Raw genomic sequence first — 23706 nt, 5'->3', positions numbered from 1 at the left:
CAACGGCCCTGCTCCGTGACGACTAGTGCGAGCACGACGCACAGGATCCTTCCGGACAAGAGCAACATCTGTCGTGTGGGAGGGTCAGGCAGATGGACAAGGCCACGACCGACAGCGTCACCAGACCCATGAAGACGATCGCCATGCACCGGCCGTGAATCAACTTTGTTAAAGTTTTTCAAATCCACAGAATTAGTGAATTTTTCTCAAATTCTTTTCAAATCCATGAACAATTTTCAAATCCACAAAATCTATGAACTTTTTTTAAGCCCGAGAAGGTTTTTCAAATTCGTCAAGTTATTTCAATCGTTGAACATTATTTAAAATTTATGAACATTTATTAAATTCAGAAAAAAAATCAAACTTATGATTTTCTTTGAGTCCACAAACTATTTTAAAATTTGTGAACTTCTCAAAATTCGTTATTTTTTTAATTGGTAAACTTTTCCCAAAATCTCCGCACGGCGTGTGTTCATTGTCTCAATTCTGTGTAGTTATTTTGTGTTGCGCAGCGTGCATACTAGTATAATTGTGGAGAGTAGGAAACATGAGGAAGAAAATATGTCATCATGTGCATACGCGAGCATGAAGAAGCTGCAGGCTGCGGCGATGCACACGATCCTCATGATCAAGTCCAACACTGGATCCTGAGGGCCCGGCAGGCGGATGGTCAAGGCCACCATCGACAGCGTCACCAGACCCAGGAGTAAGATGGCTCGCTTTGGCTCTGGCTCTGGATCCACGACAAGGACGACGACGACGACGACTTTGGGCCGTCCGTTGTGGTGGTCGGCTTTGGCCAGTTGGTCCGTTGGTCGCCGGCCATGTTCCGTGACGATGACTGTGAGCAGGACGATGAAGATGGCGCATGGGGAGAGAACGCAGAGGATCCAAACAAAACAAAGAGCATCGTGGGTGGGCACGCACGAGAGCCCAGACCACTAATTAATAATTAGTAAAAGCTTTCTCGGCCCGCTACAAACATATACATATACAAAATGACAACAACAAGAAGAAGAAGAAGAAGAAGAAGAAGAAAAACATCCATCCATGGATCGATCAGGCTTGGTCCAATGATTAATGATTATGATTGGCCGACGGCGACGCGGAATCGGGCGAGGCCGACCTTGGAGCCGCTGGCCTTCACGTCCGCCTGCACCTGCTCCCGGAACTCACCGTAGCTGAACGCCCTGTACACCTCCTGACGACAAGCTGACGCCGGGCCCACGATCACGGCGTCCTCCTGCGGGAACGCGAAGTAGCAGAGCGACATCCTGTCCACCTCCGTCCAGGCCGGCGCCACCACCCGGTGCTCCGGGCTCCGGTACGCGCCCCCGCTCATCGCCTGCAGCATGTCCCCCACGTTCACCACCAGCGCTCCCTCCACAGGCCGCACCGCAAGCCATCTCGCCTCCTCCTTATCCCGATCCCCACGCCCTCGGCAGAGCACCTGCAGGCCGCCCACCATGTCCTGGTTCAGGATGGACAGCACCGAGCTGTCCGTGTGCGCCTCCATCCCCAGCTGCCGCCGCCCTGACGCAGTAGCCGGGTAGCGGTACGCCCGGAAGATGCTGCCGCGCTCCGTCAGGTACGACGCGCGCTGCTCTTCATCCAGGCCCAGCTCGCCGCTGGCCAGGGCGTCGAACAGCTTCCGGGCGATGCGCGCCATGTGCGCCACGTACTCCCCGCTCACCGCCTCCATGAACTGCGACAAGGCACTGCCGTCTGCTTCACCGTCAGCAGCGTCAGGACAAGAATGACAACGGTCGCCGTCGACGTGCAGCCCCTCTAGCCAGTTGAGCTGTTTGACGGGGAGCGCCGCCAGCGCCGGCGTGCCACAGAAGTAGCCGGGCAGCCGGGACTTGTTGGCCGCGTCCAGCTCAAGCAGGCCGCGCGCCAGCCCGAACAGGCGGGCGGTGAGGTCGCAGGGGACGCCGTGGTTGACCAGCCGGAACACGCCCGGGTCCCGGCACGCCGCCACCAGCTGCCCCGTCAGGCTCGGCTCCTCCGCCTCGAGGTCTACAGTGGGCAGCTCCAGCTCCTCCAGCCCGCACTCGTCCGGCAGCTGCTCCATGGATCCCCTGCTCGGCTGGATCAAGCGCTACTTGAGTTGATGGATCTAGAATTCTACTACTAGAGATAGATAGTACAAGAGAGCAGGCAAAGGGACAACCTTTACTTTTTCTTTATACTCTAGTGGACAACTGATGATGAGCAGACTTTGCTCTTTGTCTGTTACCTTCTTTTGTCGCCTAGTGTGCCTCACTATTTCTTTTTCCCTTTTATCTTGAATCTTTCTGATCTGAATATTCATACCACAATTAAGAAGAATTACATTAAAATTATGCCAAGTAGCACTCCGCATCAAAAATTCTGTTTTTATCACTTACCTACTCGAGGACGAGCAGGAATTAAGCTTGGGGATGCTTGATACGTCTCCAACGTATCTATAATTTTTGATTGCTCCATGCTATATTATCTACTGTTTTGGACATTATTGGGCTTTATTATCCACTTTTATTATTTTTGGGACTAACCTATTAACCGGAGGCCCAGCCCAGAATTGTTGTTTTTTGCCTATTTTAGGGTTTCGAAGAAAAGGAATATCAAACGGAGTCCAAACGGAATGAAACCTTCGGCAACGTGATTTTCTCGCCGAATACAACTCAGGAGACTTGGACCCTACGTCAAGCCAACTAACAGGAGGCCACGAGGTAGGCGGACGCGCCTGCCCCCCAGGCGCGCCCTCCACCCTCGTGGGCCCCCTGTTGCTCCACCGACGTACTTCTTCCTACTATATATACCCACGTACTCCCAAACAATCAGACATGGAGCCAAAACCCTAATTCCACCGCCGTAACTTTCTGTATCCACGAGATCCCATCTTGGGGCCTGTTCCGGAGCTCCGCCGGAGGGGGCATCAATCACGGAGGGCTTCTACATCAACACCATAGCCTCTCCGATGAAGTGTGAGTAGTTTACTTCAGACCTACGGGTCCATAGTTAGTAGCTAGATGGCTTCTTCTCTCCTTTTGGATCTCAATACAATGTTCTCCCCCTCTCTTGTGGAGATCTATTCGATGTAATCTTCTTTTTGTGGTGTGTTTGTTGAGACCGATGAATTGTGGGTTTATGATCAAGTCTATCTATGAATAATATTTGAATCTTCTCTGAATTCTTTTATGTATGATTGGTTATGTTTGCAAGTCTCTTCGAATTATCAGTTTGGTTTGGCCCACTAGATTGATCTTTCTTGCAATGGGAAAAGTGCTTAGCTTTGGGTTCAATCTTGTGGTGTCCTTTCCCGGTGACAGTAAGGGCAGCAAGGCACGTATTGTATTGTTGCCATCGAGGATAACAAGATGGGGTTTTCTTCATATTGCATGAGTCTATCCCTCTACATCATGTCATCTTGCTTAAGGCGTTACTCTGTTTTTAACTTAATACTCTAGATGCATGCTAGATAGCGGTCGATGAGTGGAGTAATAGTAGTAGATGCAGGCAGGAGTCGGTCTACTTGTCTCGGACGTGATGCCTATATACATGATCATACCTAGATATTCTCATAACTATGCTCAATTCTGTCAATTGCTCAACAATAATTTGTTCACCCATCATATAATACTTATGCTCTCGAGAGAAGCCACTAGTGAAACCTATGGCCCCCGGGTCTATCTTTATCATATCAATCTCCTACTACTTAGTTATTTACTTTGCTATTTATTTTGCCTTTATTTTACTTTGCATCTTTATCATAAAAATACCAAAAATATTATCTTATCATATCTATCAGATCTCACTCTCGTAAGTGGCCCTATAGGGATTGACAACCCCTATTTGCGTTGGTTGCGAGGATTTATTTGTTTTGTGCAGGTACGAGGGACTTGCATGTAGCCTCCTACTGGATTGATACCTTGGTTCTCAAAAACTGAGGGAAATACTTACACTACTTTGCTGCATCATCCCTTCCTCTTCGGGGAAAACCAACGCAGTGCTAAAAGAGGTAGCAGTTCGAACCCTCTCTATGGAGGTAATACCCTACTTCCTGCTTGATTGATCTTGGTGAATATGAGTATTACAAGAGTTGATCTACCACGAGATCGTAATGGCTAAACCCTAGAAGTCTAGCCTGTATTGTTGGAAATATGCCCTAGAGGCAATAATAAATTAGTTATTATTATATTTCCTTGTTCATGATAATCGTTTATTATCCATGCTATAATTGTATTGATAGGAAACTCAGATACATGTGTGGATACATAGACAACACCATGTCCCTAGTAAGCCTCTAGCTGACTAGCTCGTTGATCAATAGATGGTTACGGTTTCCTGACCATGGACATTGAATGTCGTTGATAATGGGATCACATCATTAGGAGAATGATGTGATGGACAAGACCCAATCCTAAGCATAGCACTAGATCGTGTAGTTCGTATGCTAAAGCTTTTCTAATGTCAAGTATCATTTCCTTAGACCATGAGATTGTGCAACTCCCGGATACCGTAGGAATGCTTTGGGTGTATCAAACGTCACAACGTAACTGGGTGACTATAAAGGTGCATTACAGGTATCTCCGAAAGTATCTGTTGGGTTGGCACGAATCGAGACTGGGATTTGTCACTCCGTGTAAGCGGAGAGGTATCTCTGGGCCCACTCGATAGGACATCATCATATGCGCAATGTGACCAAAGAGTTGATCATGGGATGATGTGTTACGGAACGAGTAAAGAGACTTGCCGGTAACGAGATTGAACTAGGTATTGGATTCCGACGATCGAATCTCGGGCAAGTAACATACCGCTAGACAAAGGGAATTGTATACGGGATTGATTAAGTCCTTGACATCGTGGTTCATCCGATGAGATAATCGTGGAACATGTGGGAGCCATCATGGGTATCCAGATCCCGCTGTTGGTTATTGACCGGAGAACGTCTCGGTCATGTCTGCTTGTCTCCCGAACCCGTAGGGTCTACACACTTAAGGTTCGGTGACGCTAGGGTTGTGAAGATATGTATATGCAGTAACCCGAATGTTGTTCGGAGTCCCGGATGAGATCCCGGACGTCACGAGGAGTTCCGGAATGGTCCGGAGGTAAAGAATTATATATAGGAAGTGCTGTTTCGGCCATCGGGACAAGTTTCGGGGTTATCGGTATTGTACGGGGACCACCGGAGGGGTCCCGGGGGCCCACCGGGTGGGGCCACCTGTCCCGGGGGGCCACATGGGCTGTAGGGGGTGTGCCTTGGCCTATATGGGCCAAGGGCACCAGCCCCAAAAGCCCATGCGCCTAGGGTTCCACTTAAGGGAAGAGTCCCAATGGTGGAAGGCACCTCTAGGTGCCTTGGGGGGGAGGGAAACCTCCCTTTGGCAGCCGCACCTAGGAGATTGGATCTCCTAGGCTGGCGCACCACCCCCCTTGGCCCTCCTATATATAGTGGGGGAGAGGAGGAACTTCATACACCAGCCCCTGGCGCCTCCCTCTCTCCCCGTTACGTCTCTCTCTCATAGTATAGGCGAAGCCCTGCTACTGTGACGCCCTGCATCCACCATCACGCCGTCGTGCTGCTGGATCTTCCTCAACCTCTCCCTCTCTCCTTGCTGGATCAAGGCGTGGGAGACGTCACCGGGCTGTACGTGTGTTGAACGCGGAGGTGCCGTCCGTTCTGCACTTGATCATCGGTGATTTGAATCACGACGAGTACGACTCCATCGACCCCGTTCACTTGAACGCTTCCGCTTAGCGATCTACAAGGGTATGTAGATGCACTCTCCTTCCCCTCGTTGATGGTTTCTCCATAGATAGATCTTGGTGACACGTAACAAAATTTTGAATTTCTGCTACGTTCCCCAACAGTGGTATCAGAGCTAGGTCTATTGCGTAGATTCTATGCACGAGTAGAACACAAAGTAGTTGTGGGCGTTGATTTTGTTCAATATGCTTGCCGTTACTAGTATTATCTTGATTCGGCAGCATCGTGGGATGAAGCGGCCCGGACCAACCTTACACGTATGCTTACGTGAGACCGGTTCCACCGACCAACATGCACTAGTTGCATAAGGTGGCTAGCGGGTGTCTGTCTCTCCTACTTTAGTCGGATCGGATTAGATGAAAAGGGTCCTTATGAAGGGTAAATAGCAATTGGCATATCACGTTGTGGTTTTTGCGTAGGTAAGAAACGTTCTTGCTAGAAACCCATAGCAGCCACGTAAAACATGCAAACAACAATTAGAGGACGTCTAACTTGTTTTTGCAGGGTATGCTATGTGATGTGATATGGCCAAAAGGATGTGATGAATGATATATGTGATGTATGAGATTGATCATGTTCTTGTAATAGATGATCATGGAGCCCCAAGATGGAGATCAGAGCTATATGATATTGGCCATATCATGTCACTATTATTTGATTGCATGTGATGTTTATCATGTTTATACATCTTATTTGCTTAGAACGACGGTAGTAAATAAGATGATCCCTCATTAAAATTTCAAGAAGTGTTCTCCCCTAACTGTGCACCGTTGCTACAGTTCGTCGTTTCGAAGCACGCCGTGATGATCGGGTGTGATAGATCCTTACGTTCACATACAACGGGTGTAAGACAGTTTTACACATGCAAAAACACTTAGGGTTAACTTGACGAGCCTAGCATGTACAGACATGGCCTCGAAACACAGAGACCGAAAGGTCGAGCATGAGTCGTATGGTAGATACGATCAACATGAAGATGTTCACCGACGTTGACTAGTCCGTCTCACGTGATGATCGGACACGGCCTAGTTGACTCGGATCATGTAATCACTTAGATGACTAGAGGGATGTCTATCTAAGTGGGAGTTCATAAGATGAACTTAATTATCCTGAACATAGTCAAAAGGATTTTGCAAATTATGTCGTATCTCACGCTTTAGTTCTACTGTTTAGATATGTTCCTAGAGAAAAATTAGTTGAAAGTTGATAGTAGCAATTATGCGGACTAGGTCCGTAAACTGAGGATTGTCCTCAATGCTTCTTAGAAGGCTTATGTCCTTAATGCACCGCTCAGTGTGCTGAACCTCGAACGTTGTTTGTGGATGTTGCGAACATCTGACATACACATTTTGATAACTACATGATAGTTCAGTTAAACGGTTTAGAGTTGAGGCACCAAAGACGTTTTTTGAAACGTCGCGAAACATGTGAGATGTTTCGAGGGCTGAAATTAGGATTTCAAGCTCGTGCCCACGTCAAAAGGTATAAGACCTCCGACGATTTTCTTAGCCTGCAAACTAAGGGAGAAAAGCTCAATTGTTGAGCTTGTGCTCAGATTGTCTGAGTACAACAATCATTTGAATCAAGTGGGAGTTGATCTTCCAGATAAGATAGTCATGTTTCTCCGAAGTCATTACCACCAAGCTGCTAGAGCTTCGTGATGAACTATAATGTATCAGGGACATATATGATGATCCTTGAGATATTCGCGATGTTTGACACCGCGAAAGTAGAAATCAAGAAGGAGCATCAATTGTTGATGGTTAGTGAAACCACTAGTTTCAAGAAGGGCAAGGGCAAGAAGGGATACTTCATGACACGGCAATTCAGCTGCTGCTCTAGTGAAGAAACCCAAGGTTGAACCCAAACCCGAGACTAAGTGCTTCTGTAATAAAGGGAACAGCCACTGGAGCAGAATTACCCTAGATACTTGGTAGATTAGAAGGCTGGCAAGGTCGATAGAAGTATATTGGATATACATTATGTTAATGTGTACTTTACTAGTACTCCTAGTAGCACCAGGGTATTAGATACCGGTTCGGTTGCTAAGTGTTAGTAACTCGAAATAAAAGCTACGGAATAAACGGAGACTAGCTAAAGGTGAGCTGACGATATGTGTTGGAAGTGTTTCCAGGGTTGATATGATCAAGCATCGCACGCTCCCTCTACCATCGAGATTGGTATTAAAACCTAAATAATTGTTATTTGGTGTTTGCGTTGAGCATAGACATGATTGGATTATGTCTATCGCAATACGGTTATTCATTTAAGGAGAATAATGGTTACTCTGTTTATTTGAACAATACCTTCAATGGTCTTACACCTAAAATGAATGGTTTATTGGATCTCGATCGTAGTGATACACATGTTCATGCCAAAAGATAGTAATGATAGTACCACCTACTTGTGGCACTGCCACGTAAGTCATATCGGTATAAAACGCATGAAGAAGCTCCATGTTGATGGATCTTTGGACTCACTCATTTTTGAAAAGTTTGAGACATGCGAACCATGTCTATTGGTGTGTATGCATGAAGAAATTCCATGCAAATGGACCATTTGGACTCACTTGATTTTGAATCACTTGAGGCATGCAAATCATACCACATGGGCAAGATGACTGAAAGCCTCGGTTTCAGTAAAATGGAACTAGAAAGCAAATTGTTGGAAGTAATACATTTTGATGTGTGCAGTCCAATGAGTGCTGAGGCATGTAGTGGATATCGTTATGTTCTTTCTTCACAGATGATTTGAGCAGATGTTGAGTACATTTACTTGATGAATCACGAGTCTGAATTATTGAAAGGTTCAAGTAATTTCAGTGTGAACTTGAAAGATCGTCGTGACAAGAGGATAAAAGATCTATGATATGATCATAGAGATGAATATCTGAATTACGAGTTTGGCACAAAATTAAGACATTGTGGAAATCGTTTCACAACTAATACAGCCTGGAACACCATAGTGTGATGGTGTGTCCGAACATCATAACTGCACCCTATTGGATATGATGCATACCATGATGTCTCTTATCGAATTACCACAATAATTTATGGGTTAGGCATTAGAGACAACCACATTCACTTTAAGTAGGGCACCACATAATTCCGATGAGATGACATCGTATGGTTTAGAGAAACCTAAGCTGTCATTTCTTAAAAGTTTGGGGCTACGACGCTTATGTGAAAAAGTTTCAGGCTGATAAGCTCGAACCCAAAGCGGATAAATGCATCTTCATAGGACACCCAAAACAGTTGGGTATACCTCCTGTCTCAGATCCGAAAGCAATAAGGGATTGTTTCTAGAATCGGGTCCTTTCTCGAGGAAAAGTTTCTCTCGAAAGAATTGAGTGGGAGGATGGTGGAGACTTGACGAGGTTATTGAACCGTCACTTCAACCAGTGTATAGCAGGGCACAAAGAGTTATTCCTGTGGCACCTACACCAATTGAAGTGGAAGCTTATGATATTGATCATGAGACTTCGGATCAAGTCACTCCCAAACCTCGTGGGATGACAAGGATGCATACTACTTCAGAGTGGTACGTAATCCTGTCTTGGAAGTCATGTTGCTAGACAACAATGAACCTACGAGCTATGGAGAAGCGATGGTGGGCCCGGATTCCGATAAATGGCTCGAGGCCATATAATCCGAGAGAGGATCCATATATAAAACAAAGTGTAGACTTTGGAAGAACTACTTGATGGTCGTAAGGCTATTGAGTACAGATGGGTTTAAAAGGAAGACGGACAATGATGGTAAATGTCACCATTAAGAAAGCTCGACTTGTCATTAAGATGTTTTCTGACAAGTTCAAGGAGTTGACTACGGTGAGATTTTCTCACTCGTAGCGATGCTAAGAGTCTGTTGGAATTATATTAGCAGTCACTGCATTATTTATGAAATCTTGCAGATAGGATGTCAAAACATTGTTTCCTCGACGATTTTCTTGAGGAAAGGTTGTATGTGATACAAACGAAAGGTTTTGTCAATCCTGAAAAGATGCTAATAAGGATGCAAAGCTCCAGAAATCCTTCTGAGGACTGGAGTGAGCATCTCGGAGTTGGAATGTACGCTTTGATGAGATGATCAAAGATTTTGGGTTTATATAAAGTTTATGAGAAATTTGTATTTCCAAAGAAGTGAGTGGGAGCACTATAGAATTTCTGATGAGTATATGTTGTTGACACAATGTTGATCAGAAATGATGTAGAATTTCTGGAAAGCATATAGGGTTATTTGGAAAGTGTTTTCAATGGAAAGCCTGGATTGAGCTACTTGAACATTGAGCATCAAGATCTATAAGGATAGATCAAAATGCTTAAAAGTACTTTCAAATGAGCACATACCTTGACATGATCTTGAAGAGTTCAAGATGGATCAGTCAAACAAGGAGTTCTTGCCTGAGTTCTGAGGTATGAAGTTAAGACTTAAAGCTCGACCATGGCAGAATAGAGAGAAAGGACGAAAGTTGTCCCCTATGCTTAAGACGTAGGCTCTACAGTATGCTATGCTGTGTACCGCACCTGAAGTGTGCCTTGCCATGAGTCAGTCAAGGGGTACAAGAGTGATCCAAGAATGGATCACAGGACAGCGGTCAAAGTTATCCTTAGTAACTAGTGGACTAAGGAATTTTCTTGATTATGGAGGTGGAAAAAGAGTTCGTCGTAAAGGGTTACGTCGATGCAAGCTTAACACCTATCCGGATAGCTCTGAGTAGAGATACCGGATACGTATAATGGAGCAACAATTTAGAATAGCTCCAAGTAGAACAGTTATTTGGAATAGCTCCAAATAGAACGTGGTAGCTGCATCTAGGAGATGACATAGAGATTTGTAAAGCACACACGGATCTGAAAGGTTCAGACCCGTTGACTAAAACCTCTCTCACAAGCAACATGATCAAACCCAGAACTCATTGAGTGCTAATCACATAGTGATGTGAACTAGATTATTGACTCTAGTAAACTCTTTCGGAGTTAGTCACATGGGGATGTGACCTTGAGTGTTAATCACATATCGATGTGAACTAGATTATTGACTCTAGTGCAAGTGGGAGACTGTTGGAAATATGCCCTAGAGGCAATAATAAATTAGTTATTATTATATTTCCTTGTTCATGATAATCGTTTATTATCCATGCTATAATTGTATTGATAGGAAACTCAGATACATGTGTGGATACATAGACAACACCATGTCCCTAGTAAGCCTCTAGTTGACTAGCTCGTTGATCAATAGATGGTTACGGTTTCCTGACCATGGACATTGAATGTCGTTGATAACGGGATCACATCATTAGGAGAATGATGTGATGGACAAGACCCAATCCTAAGCATAGCACTAGATCGTGTAGTTCGTATGCTAAAGCTTTTCTAATGTCAAGTATCATTTCCTTAGACCATGAGATTGTGCAACTCCCGGATACCGTAGGAATGCTTTGGGTGTATCAAACGTCACAACGTAACTGGGTGACTATAAAGGTGCATTACAGGTATCTCCGAAAGTATCTGTTGGGTTGGCACGAATCGAGACTGGGATTTGTCACTCCGTGTAAGCGGAGAGGTATCTCTGGGCCCACTCGATAGGACATCATCATATGCGCAATGTGACCAAAGAGTTGATCACGGGATGATGTGTTACGGAACGAGTAAAGAGACTTGCCGGTAACGAGATTGAACTAGGTATTGGATTCCGACGATCGAATCTCGGGCAAGTAACATACCGCTAGACAAAGGGAATTGTATACGGGATTGATTAAGTCCTTGACATCGTGGTTCATCCGATGAGATAATCGTGGAACATGTGGGAGCCATCATGGGTATCCAGATCCCGCTGTTGGTTATTGACCGGAGAACGTCTCGGTCATGTCTGCTTGTCTCCCGAACCCGTAGGGTCTACACACTTAAGGTTCGGTGACGCTAGGGTTGTGAAGATATGTATATGCAGTAACCCGAATGTTGTTCGGAGTCCCGGATGAGATCCCGAACGTCACGAGGAGTTCCGGAATGGTCCGGAGGTAAAGAATTATATATAGGAAGTGCTGTTTCGGCCATCGGGACAAGTTTCGGGGTTATCGGTATTGTACGGGGACCACCGGAGGGGTCCCGGGGGCCCACCGGGTGGGGCCACCTGTCCCGGGGGGCCACATGGGCTGTAGGGGGTGTGCCTTGGCCTATATGGGCCAAGGGCACCAGCCCCAAAAGCCCATGCGCCTAGGGTTCCACTTAAGGGAAGAGTCCCAATGGTGGAAGGCACCTCTAGGTGCCTTGGGGGGGAGGGAAACCTCCCTTTGGCAGCCGCACCTAGGAGATTGGATCTCCTAGGCTGGCGCACCACCCCCCTTGGCCCTCCTATATATAGTGGGGGAGAGGAGGAACTTCATACACCAGCCCCTGGCGCCTCCCTCTCTCCCCGTTACGTCTCTCTCTCATAGTATAGGCGAAGCCCTGCTACTGTGACGCCCTGCATCCACCATCACGCCGTCGTGCTGCTGGATCTTCCTCAACCTCTCCCTCTCTCCTTGCTGGATCAAGGCGTGGGAGACGTCACCGGGCTGTATGTGTGTTGAACGCGGAGGTGCCGTCCGTTCTGCACTTGATCATCGGTGATTTGAATCACGACGAGTACGACTCCATCGACCCCGTTCACTTGAACGCTTCCGCTTAGCGATCTACAAGGGTATGTAGATGCACTCTTCTTCCCCTCGTTGCTGGTTTCTCCATAGATAGATCTTGGTGACACGTAAGAAAATTTTGAATTTCTGCTACGTTCCCCAACATGTATGACTACGGTATTGAGTATCTCATATCCGAACTAAGTCCTCCGGTTTATATAGACACCATGAGGATCTAGGATTACACAAGGTCGGTTACAAAAAGGGAAATCTACATATTTCATCGCCAAGCTTGCCTTCCACGTCAAGGAGAGTCCCATCCGGACATGGGTGCAGTCTTCGGTCTTCGTATCTTCACAGCCCATCAGTCCGGCCCATGGCAATAGGCCGGACGCCCGAGGACCCCTTAGTCCAGGACTCCCTCAGCCGTACGTTCGGTACTTGGATCGGTCGGATCGTGAAGTCGTACGACTACATCAACCGCGTTGTTATAACGCTTCCGCTTTTGGTCTACGAGGGTACATGGACAACACTCTCCCCTCTTGTTGCTATGCATCACCATGATCTTGTGTGTGCGTAGGAAAATTTTGAAATTACTACGTTCCCCAACAGTGGGAAACGGCAATTTCAGCAATAGCAGCTCGTCTCGCGGGCGAGTTAAGTCCCCGCACGTTCCAGGACAAGATTGGGCAGAGGTTTTCAATCATGGGGACACCAGATTTTCTCCGAAAGGTTTACTAAATTGATGATACTGAAGTACATGTACACATCCAACCTAACAGGGGGCGCCGGCGACCACCAATAGGCCCCAAATCTTGCCGGCGCCAGCTGAACGACGATCTACAGTTACGGTTACATAGCATCATCAGGAAACTAGAACCTAACTCTAACTGATAGAAGGTCAGCCATCATCGAAGACTAATACTATCGAAGACTAACATAAATAACTACTGGCTGTCAGTGGCAGCTCCATCAGGTCCCGCGAGGCCTGCTACATCATGGAATTGGCGATGAAGAAGGGTTGGTGATGACGAAGAACGAAGATCCCCCTCTTTGGAGCCCCAAACAGACTCCAGATCTGGCCCCCCGATGAAGAACAGGAGGTGACGACAGCTCTGTCTCGTGGATCGCGATAATTCTTTCTCCTTTATTTTTTTCTGGAAAAATAGGATTTTATAGCGTCGGTTTCAGGGTCTGCAGGGCCACCAGGTGGGGACAACCCACCTGGGCGCGCCTGGGAGGGCTGGCGCGCCCTGATGGGTTGTGCCCACCCAGTTGCCCCCCTCCAGTGGCTCTTGGCTCCAGAAATTCTCTTTTATTGTATAAAAAATCCTCGCAAAGTTTCGTTCCATTCCGAGAACTTTTATTTCTGCACAAAAACAACACCATGGTAGTTCTGCTGAAAAAGCGTCAGTCTGGGGTTAGTTTCATTCAAATCATGCAAATTAGAGTCCAAAACAAGAGGAAAGCGTTAGGAAAAGTAGATACGTTGGAGACATATCACTCCTATTGTTGGTCTGGATAGAACAAACACTTTTCAGTACCTAGTTAACAGAGTGTGTAGGAAAGCAGTTGCACAAGCTATGTCATGTTATGCTATGTCGGTCTGAATGGTTGGAAAGAGAAGTTATCTTTTGGAGCGAAAGAAACTTTGCTGAAAGCAGTTGCACAAGCTATGTCATGTTATGCTATGTCGGTCTTCAAGTTTCCTAAGCAGGTATGTTAAGGGTTATCACTGCTATGTCCCAATATTGGTGGGGAGACGAGGACTAACAGAAACATATGCACTGGTTTGCTTGGTGGAAAATGTGTGTTCCAAAAAAAAAACAAGGTGTTATGGGATTCAGGGACTTGCATTGTTTTAATCTAGCCATGTTGTCTAGGCAATGTTGGTGCCTACTTGCAAAACCCGATTCTTTGTGTGCCATGGTTTTTAAAAGCAAAGTAGTTTGCTGATGAAGATTTATTGAATTGCCAACTGAAAAAGGTAGTTCCTTTACTTGGAAAAGTTTGTGGTCAGGAATACACCTTTAAGAGGGGTTATATTTGGCGTGTGGGAGACGATGAGCAAATTAACATATGGAAGGACCCATGTGTCCCTAGCAGACTGAACAGAAGTATAGTTACACGAAGGGGAAACATTGTGCTCACTAAAATATCTGAATTGATTGATCATGAAAACAGAGTTTGGGATGAAGAGCTCATCAAGAACATATTTAGGTCAATTGATGCTCACCGTATTCTCAAAATTCCACTAGCCATTGGGATGATGGATGACTTCATTTCATGGCATTTTAACCAGTTTTTTTTTTTGAAATATCCTCATTTCAGCCGAACAAGTTAGGGAGAGGAAAAAAATGATGAATGCCATAACTTTCCTTCTTTTTGCATACATACTAGGTTAGTGTGTTACTTAATTATTCAGCTAGAAATAGAACTTATAATGTGAATTAATTGGGAACCATATGCTCCAGGTCCTACGAGAACACTGGTGAGCCACCAAGATCAATGTCTTTGCCTGGAGGTCCCATCCATCCTGTTATGTTTTACTTATATTGTATTATCTGGTGAAACAATTAGTTATGTTGTTGTTGTGACTTGTGTGGATCCCTCGCAAAAAAAAAGAAAAAAAAAGACTTGTGTGGATGTAGGTACGCAAGCTTGGGTAGGAGGCGTATCGTCAGAGTTTGCGTGTCCGGGGTGGCGTTACGGAGGGGAGGCAGGAAAGAAAGGCCACGCGGCGGCAAGGCATTGGGCCGGCTACGTGTTCCCCGTCACCCCTCGTCTCGTCTTCTTCTTGCGCTCTCCCTCTCCCTCTCCCTAGGGAAGACGATTGGATTGGAGCCAAATCAAATCGAATCGAATAGAATAGGATCCAACGGGACGGGACTAAGATCTACGGAACGGAACGGAAGGAAGGAAGGAAGGAGGAAGAGGCGGACGCCGGCGAAGAGATGGCGTGGCGGCTGGCGCTGCCGCTGCTGCTCTTCTACTCCCCCATCCTCCTCTGCTCCTCCTCCCAAGGTAAATCCAATCAATCAATCCCCTCTTCTCTTCTCTTCTCTTCTCTTCTCCTCCGATCCATTTGCATGCTCAATACATACATACATAGTACATACATAGATTCGCTCTGCCCCGCTCCTAGTTCTAGTTTTTACCTTACCTATGTTTACAAGATTATGTATGTATGTATGTATGTATGTATGTATGTATGTATGTATGTATGTATGTATGTATGCATGCATGCAAGGAGACTGACTATTAGCGGTAGCGCCCCCATTAGAATTTACTGTAGAATGATTGATGGGATCTTGCTTGCTTCGGGTTGGTACCCTCACCTCCCATCCATGCCCATGCCCATGCCCATGCTCTTTCTCTTCTTGTGCAACACCTCCCTCCTCCTTGGCCCTTGGGAGGAGCACAAGCACAAGCACAAGCAGAGGATGTGCTCATTTTCGATTCTAACCAATTATGAGATTTTTTAACCCTGTACATTCTTCACCCTTCTCTTCTTTTCTCTTCTCTTACCTACACCATCAGTTTTTCTTCTTCTTCTTCTTTCCTTTTTCTTTTTTTTTTACAAGAGAAAGAGAAAACCCTTGCTCCAGAACAGAGCGCAACGAGCAGGAGGCAAACACAAACAAATTATACAAACAAAGAAAGAAGGAAAGACTGAATCATAACCTGTATCCTTTTTCCTTCCCATTCTCCAGAAGTCCAAGACAATGATCCCTCCAAATTGTTCAAGAGCGCCTCCGAGATGATGAGCCTAAGGAAATACGACGGAGCGCTCGGTCTGCTGAACGCTGTCCTTGAGCTCGACCCCAACCATTCCGAAGCTTACAGGCAGCGCGCAACGGTGCTTCGTCACAGATGCAGGTAATCATTTTTCTCCACTAATCAAGACCTACTTTACTTCTTATTTCTAATTTCGGCTGCCATGTCCGCCACTTGTAACTTGTATATGTACTCCCCCTGTTTTTATTTTGTTTACTCCGCATATTAGGTTTGTCTAAAGTCAAACTTTGTACACTTTCAACAAGTTTGTAGAAAAATATACTGTGTTAACATATACACCACTAAATCAATACCATTGGATTCATCATTGCATATATTTTCAAATCAATAGATTTGTTATTGTAAATGTTCATATTGTTTTCTACAAACTTGGTCAAACTTTATATAAAGTTTGATTTCAGTTGAGTAAATAAAAGTGGAGGGAGTACAAACATGAGGATGGCAGGAAAGGTAGAACTAGTACATCTTCCAAACGGTTCCTTTGCACTGCCCGCCCCTAGAAGTAGCTGAGTTTAATGGCGTTCATTTCGTATTTTCACTGTTCCTTCTTCCTCACATCCCTAATTAACGTGCTTTTCTCAACTCTAGACACAAGGAAGCTGAGAGTGACTATAACAAATTCCTGGAGCTCAAGCCTGGGACTGCTTCAGTGGAGAAGGAACTAGCTCAGCTGCTGCAGGCTCAAAACGCGTTGGAATCTGCTTATAGCCAGTCTGATGCTGGAGAATTCTCAAAAGTCCTGGAGTACGTCAATAAAATTGTGCTTGTCTTTTCTCCAGGTTGCTTAAAGGTACACTTTAAGGAGTATGTATACTTCACCTAGTAATCATGTGCAACCACGAATATTATGTGCCATCCTGTCTCATTCAGTAAGCAGCAGTAACACGACAACTGTTGTTTTTTCAGGCAAAGCTTCTCAAGGCTAAAGCGTTGCTAGCACTGAAAGACTATTCAAATGTTATTTCGGAGACAGGATTTATTCTCAAGGAAGATGAAGATAACTTGGATGCACTGTTACTTCGTGGTCGAGCATACTATTACCTTGCTGATCATGATGTTGCCAACAGGTAAAGAATGTCTCGTGCTTTTCATTTGAAAAGGTGCGAGTACAGGCACATAGCGCCGGTAAGATTAAGTATTCGCTACACCAATAACAACACTTTCTGTTTAGGCACTATCAGAAAGGCCTACGTCTAGACCCTGAACATTCAGAATTGAAGAAAGCATATTTTGGGCTGAAAAAACTTCTGAAGAAGACCAAGAGCGTGAGTTTTATTTGGTAATTTCTCTATCGATTAAACTGGGAGTTTAGGACACCGTAATAAGAAAGGAAAGTGGTGTGCATGCAGGCAGAGGATAATGCTGCCAAGAGCAAGTTCCGCGTGGCTGTTGAAGACTACAAGGCAGCACTAGCAATGGATCCAGACCACACTATGTACAACGTACAACTTTATCTCGGGCTATGTAAGACTCTGGTTAAACTTGGGAGAGGCAAGGAGGCAATCAACAGCTGTACAGAAGCACTCAGCATAGATGAAGAACTTGTTGATGCTTTGGCACAGGTAACATTGCTTTCTTAGACTTACACACAATCATGCATTCAAGTTTAGAATGCAAATATAGTACATCTCTGCTGGCACATATACCTGTCTTACATGCATCTTGGCCCCTCTTGCCTTTTACGGCTATTAGACTGTAGCATCAAGGAAATTGTTTGCTCTACGTAGAATTGCAATATCTTGCACTTTCTATATGCTTAGCTTATATCTACAGGGCGCGCAAGTAAATTATGACAGATATGGTAATCAATATATATTTCATTACTGGTGTTATTTCAGGAGATTGAAATTATGCACTATACAACAGAATGAACTTACTCATTATGCCAGATTTTGTAAACCTCTTGATTGAACTGTTTCTCATACTTGCTGCAGAGAGGTGAGGCTAAACTTCTAACAGAAGATTGGGAAGGTGCGGTTGAGGACCTCAAAGAGGCTGCCCAGAAATCCCCACAGGTGAATTTTTCGCAAGTTTGCTTTGCTGTCCTGAGTATATCACAACTGAGGTCATTTGTGAGCATATCTTTTTTTGTTTCTGTCCCAACTGAAGAAGCCTAAGCTCCCAGTCTGTCAGAGCATGCCAATTTGATTTTCATTTTAGTTAAAACTTGCATCTTGCGGTATTTGATTTACTCTCTGATGTTGCTGTATTTGTTTTACTCTCTGATGATGTGCTTCTGTTTGCGTGCATCTTGTTATTCCTATTTCCAATAGTCTGAATACAATTGTGTTCTGAGGAAATCGGTTTGTTATGCTCAGTGAGTACCATACATAAGTAAATATAGTTTCCCAGTGTACAAATCATGTCTTTTAACTGCTTGGATGGATGACGTACACAACAATAGATCCTGCATTAGCTAGATTTCGGTATAATATGGGGTTCAACTTGTGGTTAAAAGTTAGCGATTATGTAAATTGTTTGAAGAGAGACTCTGGCTGAGGTTAGACGCACAGTAGAAACTCTGCTGTCATGCTCTGTTTCCTGTCCCTGTCCCCTTTATTATCTTTGAAATTCCAAAATAAGGATCACGCATCTCCAGTGGATAGTTTTTACTTGCAAGCTTGGTTTATGGCTCGTGTGAACAAATGAACTGTGGTCTGACAGCGAGTTTTCTGTTGACACTGACTCAGGACATGGCAATCAGAGAGGCGCTCATGAAAGCTGAAAGGCAGCTCAAGCTGAGCAAAAGGAAAGACTGGTACAAGATCCTGGGCATCTCAAAGACAGCATCGGCTGCGGACATCAAGCGCGCGTACAAGAGGCTGGCGCTGCAGTGGCACCCGGACAAGAACGTGGAGAACCGCGAGGAGGCGGAGAACATGTTCCGAGAGATCGCCTCCGCATACGAGGTACTGTTTTAAGTGATGAAAAGGGAAAAAGAAAAACAAATAGACACAGCAAGATTGATTGAACTAGGTGCGCGGCTTTGATATGATGTTGTTTCTAACTGTATGTGGGTCGTGTGTGCGCAGGTGCTTAGCGACGAGGACAAGCGTGTGAGGTACGACCGGGGAGAGGACCTGGAGGAGATGGGCATGGGGGGAGGCGGCGGCGGCTTTGACCCGTTCGGCGGAGGCGGTGGGCAGCAGTACACGTTCCACCACGGCGGTGGGTTCCCCGGCGGGGGCTTCCCCGGTGGCTTCCAGTTCAACTTCGGGTAAAAAGCAGGCCAGGCTTACTGTTTAGTTTTCCTGTCACTGCTAGTGAGTAGTGTGTCGTGGTCTTTTGCTTTAGGAGGGAGAGCTTAACGACAACATGTGTTAATTATATATTAGCTAAGAGCTTTTACCATCTTGGCTCTTACTCTGGTTAAAGAAAGTTTTGCTTTAGCACCAATTATACAAGAAATTTTCCCTGAGATGAATTGTACTACTGTATTATGATTTATAGCTGGTGATTCTGTGATTGGGAAAAAAGGTACTCCACTACCATTAGCATTTAGCAGTGTCCTCCTTTTTTCCGAAAGCAACAAAAAGGAAAAGTGGCTGCTTTGTGGATAGGTTGGCATCAACTGTTAGTAACAGTAATGGGGTGGTTCTTCTACGGACAAACAAAGTAACCAATTAACTAATTAATCAATGCTGCTAGGTACGTTAAGATCCAGTGGAGGGTAGTGAGCTAATGGGTTTGAGACAGTGAACTTCAAGAACTGAGGAAGGGACTCGTTTTCTCCCCCTCTCTACCCCGCGCTGCTCCTGCAAGCGGATGGGGGAACCCTAGGCCGCTCCTGCAAGCGGATGGGGGAACCCTAGGCCGCTGGTCCCTTCCCCCTCCTCTTCCAGCCGCTCTCCCCCGCCACCGCCAAGCGGCGCCGCAGGCAGCGGCAGGGCCGTTTCTTCCTCTTCGCTTGGGATCTGGGTTGGCGCGGGACGGCGCACCGGCGGATGCGTCGGGTTGGTGTGGCGCTCAGTGTCCGAGTATGTGCCCTTGTCGCTGCTATGTTGTATGTGGGATCGACAACGATGGCCACAAGTGTGGCAGGGTGTGAGTTTGACTTGGCCAAGGTCAAGGACCAGTGCCAGGCTTTGCCGTGACCGTCGGCAGCTACTACCTTGTGTCCCCATCGATGCACGGGGATTGACTGGGGACGCAGGCGTGGACGCCTCCCACAGTGGAGGCTAGATGTCCTAGATCGTGTCGTGGTGCTGCATTCTGGTCGTCCCCGTCCCATGACTATTTGTTCGGCAACGTAGTTGTGTGCGGTTATGTTGCCCAGTTATTTAGGGTTCTGCTGTATCATGGGGCTATCTCATCATGTTGTGTCGTTTCATCATGCAAATTCAGTCGAGTTAGAGATGGTGCTATGGCATCAAAGTGGTGTTGAAGCAAGTTTGTGAATTGATGAGTAATGAGTCTTGTGGCTGTTGAAGATACAGTAGCTAGAGCTGTTATGGAAGATACTATTCAAATTAGTTATAGTTATGGAATGAATGAATGTTGTTGGTGTGTTGAAGAGGATGGAATTAGTAAGATGCCGTTGGTGGTAGCAGAAGAGATCCAGTACTAGTGAGTCTGCCTGCCTGCCTGCCTGCTCCTTCAACCCAGAAGAGATCCAGTTTGACTTCAAAGAATTTTAATACGCAGAGTAAAAAGGACAGGAGGGAGTAGTTATTAGTGGCAGGCTTGACCGTTGACTGGTGAATCGAATAGAGTTTCAATTCAAGCTCCCTCATCAAAGAAAGAAACGAGGAGGTCTGGTCGCAAGGAAGAGCGAGTCAAAGAGTCAAAGGGTCAGCTCAACCTCAACCTCAGCCCTTGCAACTTGATGCAAGCAAGAGGATGAGGACGAAGAAGAAAGGAAGCAAAGCAGCAGCTGCCGCGACATGGCCCTACACTCCTCTCCTCTCCTCTCCCTCCCTCCAGTGGCTAGTGGCTAGTGGTAGTGGGTCCTTTTTATCGCCACTGAGAGAGGAGAGAGGAGAGAGCTGCTGCAGGTGCGGGGAAGCATCACGCACGCGCAAAATGAGCACCCATCCGCACACGCACACGCACGGGCACCCGCACGCGGTCAAGAGAAGCTTCGCCCCTTCCGACGACGACGACGACAGCGCCACCTCCCTCCCTCCACTAGGCCGGCCCAACCGTGTCCGTCTATATAACCTCCACCCCATCCATGGCTTCCCGGCATCCTCAACCGCATCCACTCATCCATCATCCCCACCTCATCTCACCTCTCACCTCTCACCTCCGTCTCCTTTCCATTCCACCACCAAGCAAACCAAACCATGTGCCCGGGCCTCCGCAACGCCACCGCCGCCATGGCCTGCGCCACCCACGACCACCCCTCCTCCTACCTCCTCGAGCTCGCCGCCGCCGACGACCTGCCCGCCTTCCGCCGCGCCGTGCTGGAGGACAACCTCTCCCTCGTCGCCGCATCCCCGTGGTACGGCCCATCTCCCAAGCCCACCAACACCAGCAACAGGCTGGCGCTCCACCTGCGCACCCCCGCCATGGTCGCCGCGCTCTACGGCAGCACCACCGTCCTCTCCTACGTCCTCTCCATCGCCCCCTCCGAGGCCGCCCGCGCCTCCGCCTCCGACGGCGCCACCCCGCTCCTCCTCGCCCACCAGGGCCGCGCGCCCTACGCGCCACACGCCGCCCGCCTCCTCCTCAGCGCCGGCGCCTCATCCTCCGACCTCCTCGCACTCGACCACCACCTTCAACACCAAAACAGACTCCCCACCAGCCCCACCAAGAAACAACAACAACCAGACTCCTCCTCGCCGGCGGAGGCCACCGCCAGGAGGACAGCCAAAAAGGACTACTCCTCCGCCGCACACGCCCACGCCCACTCCGACTCGGCCCAGACGGAGGACATCAACGCGGGCGTCTTCGCCACCGACGACTTCCGCATGTACAGCTTCAAGGTGAACCCGTGCTCCCGCGCCTACACGCACGACTGGACCGAGTGCCCCTTCGCCCACCCGGGGGAGAACGCCCGCCGCCGCGACCCGCGCCGCGTCCCATACTCCTGCGTCCCCTGCCCGGACTTCCGCCGCGACCCGGCAGCATGCCGCAAGGGCGACGGCTGCGAGTACGCGCACGGCGTCTTCGAGTCATGGCTCCACCCGGCGCAGTACCGCACCAGGCTCTGCAAGGACGAGGTCGGCTGCCCCCGCCGCATCTGCTTCTTCGCGCACGGCACCCGCCAGCTCCGCGCCGTCAACCCGTCCGCCGCCTCCATGGCCTCGCCATCCCCGAGCTCCTCGCCTTCGCCGCCGCGCTCCTCCTCCTCCTCCTCCAGGCCGGCGCTCACCGCGTCGCTCAGCTCGCGGGAGCTCGACTTGGACGCCGACAACCAGAACCAGTACGCGCGCAGGATGATGATGGCCAGGGCCAACTCGCCGCCGGACTACTCGCCCGACCTCGTCGCCGCCTACGTGCAGGCGCTCTCCTCCCTGCAGCACCAGCAGCAGCAACAGCAGCAGCAGCAGCAACAGCAACAACAGCAGAGCAGCGCGCGCGGCAACACGAAGCCGCCCATGGGGATGGGGGGGCTGAGCGCCCGCGCCGCCGCCTTCACCAACCGCAGCCAGACCTTCGTGCACCGCTCCCCGTCCCCGGCGCGGTCGTTCAAGTCCCCGGCGCCGTCGTCGATGCTGGCGGACTGGGGGTCGCCGGACGGGAAGCTGGACTGGGGCGTGCAGGGCGCGGAGCTGCGCAAGTCCACGTCTTTCGGGGTCAGAAGCAGGAGCAACAGGGGCCAGGAGGACATGTACTCGTCGTGGATGAACGACGGCGGCAGCGACATGCTGGCGGCGCGGTGGTCGGACCTGGAGCAGATGGTCGCCTAGTTAATTAATTCACATTTTCGTTTCAGACTCCAGTATATAAGGAGAAAAAGAAATATGTAATCGTTCTTTGTTTTTTTTCAAACTTGTTGTGCTCGAACACTGATAAAAAGAAAATTTCACGCCCAATGATTCATGTGTCGTCGTCTTTGCCTCGTTCCAATTTTGTGCGGCCGCCCTGGATACGAAGCTGCTCAAAGAAAGTTGAATGAATGATTGATTGAGCACAATTTTAATTAAAATAAAAAATGGACAAAACATATACTGTAGTAGAAGATGTCGACACGAGGAGGAGACTTTTCCTCCTAATGGATGGGATGTGATCGGCATTGAGTGAGTAGTGGATGATGAAGGTGAGGTCATTCATTCAACACCATACATACAAAAGTATATATCATCATATTGCTTTTGCTTCCTCCTTTTCTCAAATCAAATCAAATAAATAAAAAAAGGCACATCCTCTAACCAATTCATCCTCATCATAATTTTTCTCTTCTTCAATTCAATGACGAGCGAGACCTTTGCCTTTTATCTGCAAACTACCTTTCTCTCACGCCCTCGTCCTCCTCCACCCTCTCTTTGTAGCCGTCGTATTAGCTTGTTGTCACTTTTGAGGCCATCAAGCCGGAAGGAGCGTTTCAACGCCTTGACCAAATAGTGCCTCTATGCCCGACTCGACACACGCTACTC

The 23706-nt window shown here is 47.5% G+C and overlaps 3 protein-coding genes across 3 annotated transcripts; 2 read left to right on the top strand and 1 right to left on the bottom strand.

Moving 5' to 3' along the window:
• Positions 1-893: 893 nt before the first annotated feature.
• On the bottom strand, positions 894-2275 carry LOC125549605 (gibberellin 2-beta-dioxygenase 8). Its single transcript, XM_048712964.2, has one exon. The coding sequence runs from the start codon at positions 2072-2074 to the stop codon at positions 1085-1087; it is 990 nt and encodes a 329-aa protein (XP_048568921.1). The 5' UTR covers positions 2075-2275; the 3' UTR covers positions 894-1084.
• Positions 2276-15096: 12821 nt separating this feature from the next.
• Positions 15097-19583, top strand: P58IPK (DnaJ P58IPK-like protein). The gene is made up of 9 exons (XM_048710698.2): positions 15097-15391; positions 16081-16246; positions 16754-16955; positions 17072-17232; positions 17337-17430; positions 17515-17727; positions 18100-18180; positions 18856-19074; positions 19198-19583. Exons 1-9 carry the CDS (start codon positions 15322-15324, stop codon positions 19384-19386), a joined length of 1395 nt encoding a protein of 464 aa, XP_048566655.2. The 5' UTR covers positions 15097-15321; the 3' UTR covers positions 19387-19583.
• Positions 19584-21335: 1752 nt separating this feature from the next.
• Positions 21336-23145, top strand: LOC125546429 (zinc finger CCCH domain-containing protein 33-like). Its single transcript, XM_048710697.2, has one exon. It carries the CDS (start codon positions 21451-21453, stop codon positions 23017-23019), a length of 1569 nt encoding a protein of 522 aa, XP_048566654.2. The 5' UTR covers positions 21336-21450; the 3' UTR covers positions 23020-23145.
• Positions 23146-23706: the final 561 nt, after the last annotated feature.

This window comes from Triticum urartu, chromosome 3A (assembly GCF_056163025.1).
Source record: "Triticum urartu cultivar PI428250 chromosome 3A, HENAU_Tu73, whole genome shotgun sequence".
NCBI lineage: Eukaryota > Viridiplantae > Streptophyta > Magnoliopsida > Poales > Poaceae > Triticum > Triticum urartu.
Note: the sequence above shows the minus strand (reverse complement) of the source record. Positions and strands in the feature narration are given on the sequence as shown.

Coding starts and splice junctions, on each gene's coding strand:
- LOC125549605 (XM_048712964.2), bottom strand. CDS start 2,074: ATGGAGCAGCTGCCGGACGAGTGCGGGCTGGAGGAGCTGGAGCTGCCC.
- P58IPK (XM_048710698.2), top strand. CDS start 15,322: ATGGCGTGGCGGCTGGCGCTGCCGCTGCTGCTCTTCTACTCCCCCATC. Junction 17,431..17,514: donor TTCTGAAGAAGACCAAGAGC/GTGAGTTTTATT, acceptor GTGTGCATGCAG/GCAGAGGATAATGCTGCCAA. Junction 17,728..18,099: donor TTGTTGATGCTTTGGCACAG/GTAACATTGCTT, acceptor TACTTGCTGCAG/AGAGGTGAGGCTAAACTTCT.
- LOC125546429 (XM_048710697.2), top strand. CDS start 21,451: ATGTGCCCGGGCCTCCGCAACGCCACCGCCGCCATGGCCTGCGCCACC.